This window comes from Acanthopagrus latus, chromosome 6, assembly GCF_904848185.1.
Source record: "Acanthopagrus latus isolate v.2019 chromosome 6, fAcaLat1.1, whole genome shotgun sequence".
In the NCBI taxonomy this organism is placed as follows: Eukaryota; Metazoa; Chordata; class Actinopteri; order Spariformes; family Sparidae; genus Acanthopagrus; species Acanthopagrus latus.
This window is the reverse complement of record NC_051044.1, coordinates 2,563,179-2,570,147: the sequence shown is the minus strand read 5'-3', so window position 1 is coordinate 2,570,147 and position 6,969 is coordinate 2,563,179. Positions and strand designations below refer to the sequence as shown.

Here is a 6,969-nt window from a genome sequence, read left to right as displayed (position 1 = left end):
AGTCTCTGGATCACAAAACAATCTGCTGCGACTCACAGGAATGTTCATACATGTGGGATAATGACACAGAAACTGGACGACGTGTTTTAATTATACGTATTCAGCCGACAAGTTTGTGGTTATGAAAAGGTGTCGCGTGGTGATTTAGTGTCGGTCAGTTCATCCTGCACAATGAATCATGGGTAAACTGTTATCAGTGTCGTGTAAATAAAACGTTCCGTTACAGCAAATATTTCAGTTTAAATTACAAAGAGAAGAACATAGATGCAGACATTTAGTTGCGTCTACGTCTCAAAACATTTACGATGCAAATAATCTGCGTTTTGCAAATTCCACATTTGCAGCCAGATAAAAATGACAAAACAGTTCAGCTCTTTTCATGAGCTAATGGAGCTAATGGAGCTAACATAACTCCGGCTATCGTGAAACAAGTGTCATAATACCGAAACTGACAGATTTAAGAGACATCGTCTACTACAGTCTGTCTTGTGACGGGTCACACTGTGAGCAGCTCGACTCAGGAAAACGTCACCAAGTGTCAGAGAGCAGAAACAGAAGCAGCCGTTGTACGAGTCAAACGTTGCTCGCTGATATTTGTTTTTCACCACAGCAACCTGTTGGAAAGTACGTCTGGCTCTGTAGCTGTTCGTCGACCGTCACTGCTGAACGTCTCTGTTACTGAGTTCTGATGGGTCGGTCCGGCCCGTCCTCCATCTCACAGCTACATGCCTATAAAGATTCACGTCTGTTTCATGGACAGTTGTGTTGCTTCTGCACAGACAAAAACTCCTGGGAGATACTCAAATCTGCTTCTGTCTCACTTCTCGCTACAAAACACGTCTCCAGGAACAAACACACCTGTCACACCTGGTGAAGGTGGAATCAGTGTAACTATAATGATTAGACATTTTCAAATGTAATCTATTATCGTTCTTTATCTGATTATGTAATCCACGTTAAAGTCTTACTAAAATACTCAGTTGAAAGATGGTGCCTCATCCTGTCCAGTTCTTCTTCTGCAGATTTCTCTCTCTCACACACACACACACACACACCCACCCACAGTTATTGAGTTCATCTCAGGTCGTTAGTTAATCTCTACCTGCTGCTCTGCAGGTGCAGCGAGCTCAGAGAACATCTGTGCGATACGATCACAGTTACAGAGAAAACACTCCGACATCAGCGTCACATCGTCTTATCGATCATCTCGACGACAAACAGACGAGCTTCTCTGCAAATGAAGAACAATGTTCCTCCCTCTGTGTTGATGCTGATCAGAAGTAGCCGTGTGAAGAATGAGAAGTATGCCCGGGATGAAAAGAGAATGAAATTTGGGTTTGCTGAGGAGCGATGGAGCCACGTGGGAGGTCCCGTCACGCCGCTGCGATCACCTCCTGCTTCACTTGGTTGGAACAAAAGAGTGTCTTGGTTCACTTTTCACCACGAACCTAATTACTCATAACTTAACTCCCAAAGATCAAACATACAGTGGGAACAAAGTGCAGCACACAGTCGGCTGATATCGCCTCTGTTGGTTTGTTGAATCTGGCTTCAGCCAGACACTTTAATTGGATTAACGTAATAAAATGAGAGATTTAAGGGACAAAAGGGACAAAATGTGGATTATCAGACGTGATCCAGAGGATTTCTGTCTGTTATCGAATGTGTGGTACAGTACAAAAAAAATCAAACACAATGAAGTCTCTTATTCCTGAAAATAAAAGAGTCAGGTGAACTAAACCAAGGTATTTCTGTGGAGCTGCTAGTTACACAGTGTGTCTGTCAGGCCTCACAGGCATCACCTGCTGATAATCACTGTGTGTTGATATTCTACTAAGTTTTATCATTTAGCCAAAACTGAAAACTGAACCAACCTGAAACTGTACAGAGTCTCTGACATCACTCATCGAACCTCTGAAGGTAAAGTAACGTTTACAAAGATCCTGTGAAGGGTGAAGCCCACACGGCTGCTCCACCTTAAACCCACGTGAATTATTACAGTGGAGCAACAAAGGGCCATTCACACGCGCACACACACACGCACACACACACACACACACACACACACACACACACACACACAGATCTCTAATCTCTTCACAGAATATTGAGTTTGAAGTCGTCTCAGAGGATCAGATGAGAAGCTGAAAGCTTCGCGGCTGCTTTCTCTCACAACACTCTGGCTTCAGCTCGCGTGTCCGTTCTCCTGAAAAAAAAACTTCCTCCTCACTTCGTTGACTCCGTCGATCACGCCACAGCTCTCTGTAGCTCTCTGTTTCTTCTCTGTTTCTTCTCTGAGCAGAAGTCACAGCTCAGTTTCCTCTCCCAACTGTTTTATCACCTCCCAGTGACACTGAACGCATCATATGAACGTCTCAGGACAGCGTCAGTCAGAGTGTTTGCTTGTTAGCAGCCGCGACAGCGTGTGTGTGTGTGTGTGTGTGTGTGTGTGTGTGTTTCATCACAGCAAAATGTGGTTCTGGTGACCTATTGTCACAGAAACTACCACAGAAGAAGTTTTGAGTTTCTGCATCACATCTGTGAAAGATGCCGTCATGATGCTGCAGGTGTAGTTCAGACCCACATGAAGGTGGAGACTCGAAGTTTTTGTGTGTAAACAATGTGAACTATTTGGAGGATCTGGTCTGAAATGAATTTTGTGTGTTCTGTCATTATTTTTCTCATGGCTTTATTAACTTTACATCTAGTTATCTTGTCGACAGGTTTTCATTCTGCTCTGATAATCATCTCACAGATGAAGAGGACACAGAGGACGTCGAGTGTTTTGTTCCAGAATTCACACAAATTTACACGTAACCAGCAACGAACAAACATCAGTTTCTCTCTGTGTGTCTTTGCTCTGAACATTCACCTGAGGACTCCGCCGCTGTCAGACAGGTGAGCTAACTCTGCATGAACAGGTGGAAGTTGGCTCTGGTGAACTCCTGATGGATGGTCTCCAGCAGGAAGTCGTCCTCCTGTCCTCCCTCCGTCCGTCCTTCTCTCTTCCCTCCTCCGGCTGCTCCTCTGATGGACGGAGGAGGCTGGAGCTCGGGGGTGTAGGTGAAGCTGAAGGACGTCCGATAAATCAGGCCGTCCAATCGGATGAGGGACAGCGGGACGGTGATGATGCGTCGCAGACAGCGCCAACCGTCGGTGAAGACGGAGACGTCAGGAACGACGCAGAGCAGAGATTTGGGCGACCTGAGGAGAAAAAACATGGACAACAATGATTTGGCATCATAGTCGTCACCATCTTGCTTTTCTGGAACCAGAAGTGACCATATTTGGAAGAGCGGGTGGAGCGAGGGAGGAACGCCACACTGGACATACTTCTTCTTCACAGTCCAACACCTCAGGACTGTTTCCAGAAACGATGCTGTGGGTGAAACTACAGTGTCGAGTGAGAAGTGACGGACCAGTGACCACGCTGCTGTATGTGAACCGGCCAGCTACAAACAAACAGACAAGCTGGTTTGACTTTAATGTAATGAGAATGTTTAAGTTGAGTATTTGCTGCTCTGTGGTTTTTGTTTTGTCTTCTCGTACAGACACAAACTAGCTGCCAGCTAACTCTGCTGCAACTACTTCTAACTGTGTGCTGTCCCCAAAATAATAAACAGCAAGATTAAATAAATATGTATATAAGATAAAAATGTTCAACAGTATGCACATAACATAGTAACAGAACGGGTTTGAGACTCTGCGGGAGGCTCCTCTGAACTTAATGAGCAACCAAAGCAACAACAGAGTGAAGTCTGAAAAATAAACCATGGAAGTAGATAATTAGATGATTATGTCACAGACTAAACATAATTCTGTGGTGGATATAAAACACCAGCGAGCAGCAGAGGCTCTGAATGCCCTTCTATAAGTTATTTCATCTGAACCGATCTACACCTCTGGCTCACATGGCGGTGAGGGGTCATGTTGCTAATTGGCAGCAGCTTCTCGTACAAACAGCACATTGTGGGCGACTGCGTTATATAAATACGTCTTTCCTCCGCGCTGCCGAGCTGCTGCTGATGGGGGGGATATTTGCAGAAGCCGGCGGCGAGCAGCTCTCGGCCAGAGACCCTGACTTACGATGCCTCAGCACTTTAGGTGTGGGCTCTGAGGTGGACTCTGACGTCAGAGAGGTTGTTTAGATTCGGGATGCGTCACCTGAGATTCTGCGAGGAGACGCCCGACTGTCAAGCTGCTGCCGCGGCCTTCTGTAACGTACAGACTCCCACGCAAGAGTTAGAGAGACGACGGTTCAGTGTAAGTCGAGCTGAGCTCCTCCGAGTGATGCTTGAATATATAAGATCCTTTATGCTCCTCAGGTCCAGTCTTGGCTCAGACCCCATAAAACGGATGAATACGGGTACAAGGAGGGTTCAGTAAATCTAATTTTAGTCAAACTTGTTGGAAAACTGTTCGTCTTTTTCTGTCATGATGTCCAGAAGTTTGTCCTGAAAGATGAAGAGATTCTTTTTTGCCATTCTCTGAAACTATTGTAAATTAAATATCTGTCTGTGGGTTTAAACTGTCGGCCGGATGAAACAAAACATTTGAGTCACGCTGGACTCTGGAAACTTACATTGTTTCATTGTTGTATAAACTTAAATAAATCTTAATAATATGTATTTTGTTTTCTTGAAGCTACAGCCAGCAGCCTGTTAGCTTAGCTTAGCATAAAGACTGGAAACAGAGGGAAAAATAGGCTCTACTAATCTTACACTTTAGGGTTTGTAAGAATTAACCAGATGAGATAGAATCTGTAGATTAATGAGCTTCAGAGGTGCTGGTAGGTGGATTTTGTGAATCCAAACTGAACCAAGCTGGCGGTTTAGCTGCTTTGTGAGTCTTCGTGCTAAGCTAAGCTAACCACCCCTCTGAAACCATGAGTTAAGGGTGAATTCTGACCCCTGCAGGTTTGTGAGTGATTGGAACAGATTAGCCTTCTTGTGATAAAACATGTAATGTAATGTGTTACGTTGGCTTGAGCGAGACTGAAACAACTGAAAGGAGTATCTGTAAACACAACATGTGTTGCTACATACTGTCACATATTTCTGCATTTTGTGTGTTGACGTGTTTTTTGTCTCTGTTTATTTTCTGGTTCATGCTGGTTCAGTATGCATCACAGTTATTGGACCAGACAAGCCGACTGAAAATCTTCTTTCCCTGAATCCTACCACAGCGCTCAGCAGGACGGACCTTTCTGCACGTCTCTGGTACTTTATTGAAATTCCTCAACAAACAGCAAAATGACAGCTTTCAACTTTTGTAGGTCAGATGGATCATAATGTGAGTTAAACCTGCTCGGTTACATAATATTTAGCGTGGAAGTGCCACTTAATGTACAATAAAACAGACGACGGCTTTAATTTTCTCTTGGTGCTCGTCTACAGCTGGTGTCTCTGTGGTGAAGCAGTGTGAGAGCGAACTGCACGAAACCGTCATAAATAAAACAAACGGGGCCTCCTGAACTGATCGTTAAAGCAAAAACAGAAGCCACACATAACTACAGGACTGATTATATACATATATTCAGAATATAAAGTTTGTCCACGAGGAGATCGACTGTAATAACTGATACAATGTGCAATCTGCAATGTTTCAACACTCAAAATATTAAAAAACATTTTCATCGTGACTCAGCGCTCCTTGACTCAGATGTGGAGGAAGATGAGGACGACTTGTTAAAGTGTTTTCAGCGTGTTAAAAGCAGACAGACATCAGAGCTGCAGGCCAGTAAATGTATAATAACAACTGCTGGAGTCTGTAAAATATACTGTACATTTATATTTCCTCCCGTCTTTTTAGGTTTCTGGGTCAGTTTCTTCAGAAATGTGAACTGAACAACAGATAAAAACAGCAGTAACCCAGATACAGAGAATCAGCACACTGCCAACTTTACTGTAGCGTCTGGGCTGTCGGTCTTCATCACGTCTGTCTTATTGTCTCTTCACGGTAATAAATCTCTTTTGGTTTCCTCTGGACTCACTTGAACATGGTCTCAGCCTCGCTGTTTCCAAACCACACTTTGAGATGAGGGCTGAAGTTTTCTCCCTGGATCTCCAGCGTGGCCACGTGTCCTCCTCCGCTCACCTGCAGGGACACAAACACACACCAAGTTTTACTGCAGCCACATCTGATTTGGATTTCACAGGTGATTGATTATCTCGTGTGTGATTTACAGTCTGTGCAGGTCGACACACGACTTCATTCTCATCCCTGGTGGTAGTTTCACATGCACAGTGTGTGATGGATCTGGTGCTGACACGATGACACTGACTGTGAAACTTTGCTTTCTTTTGTAATATCTTTTATTTTATTCTCTTTTTCAAACTGAACGTAGACTGAAAAACCTTCGAGCGTTGCTTTAACAGAGATGGTTTGAAATAATGCATAAACCACAGATCTGAGCTGAATAAGTGACTGCAGAGACGTCTGACCCTGAGACAGACGCAGCTTGTTTCTTCTCCCAGTGAGGACAAAGACCAGGTGTTGGATGGTGGTTCTGGTTCCTGTGTGCTTCTCGGACTCACCTCTAACCCGGTGATCAGAGGAAACGGCGTCACTGGTGTCTGGATGCAGGCCAGACCCTGATTAAAGGTGAATTCCACCGCTTCCACCCCGATGATGGTCCAACAGGATCCGTCGTTCAGCACCACCCTGCTGGGGTCTCTGACGCTGGACGGGGCCTGGAGGACCAGAAGGGACGGAGGAGACGTTTGAAAGGCAAAGTGGAGAAGAAAGAGTGAGAGAGGACACAGAGTCTCACCTGGTACTGGATGATGCTGTCGTTGGACAAACACAGGTATGCGTACGGGTTGTCTCTGAACTGGAAGGCGCACTTGTGAAGCTGAGAAACTGGCTCGTCCACGTCTAAGATGGCGTGCTGCTTGTTGACCTTTCGGATCACCTGGAGACACGAACGAGACGAGAATAATCGATAATTTCAGCTCAAGATTTGACTTC

At 44.8% G+C, this 6,969-nt stretch overlaps 1 protein-coding gene across 1 annotated transcript in view; it reads right to left on the bottom strand.

Moving 5' to 3' along the window:
- Window positions 1-2,672: 2,672 nt before the first annotated feature.
- The window catches only part of rbpjl (recombination signal binding protein for immunoglobulin kappa J region-like), a 27,811-nt gene continuing 23,514 nt past the window's right edge, over window positions 2,673-6,969 (bottom strand). The window contains exons 11-14 of the mRNA XM_037101750.1: window positions 6,773-6,913; window positions 6,537-6,692; window positions 5,993-6,096; window positions 2,673-3,204 (exon numbers count right to left, since the gene is read on the bottom strand). Coding sequence (XP_036957645.1) covers window positions 2,904-3,204; window positions 5,993-6,096; window positions 6,537-6,692; window positions 6,773-6,913 — 702 coding nt within the window. The 3' untranslated portion in view covers window positions 2,673-2,903. The remainder of the gene's footprint in view (window positions 3,205-5,992; window positions 6,097-6,536; window positions 6,693-6,772; window positions 6,914-6,969) is intronic.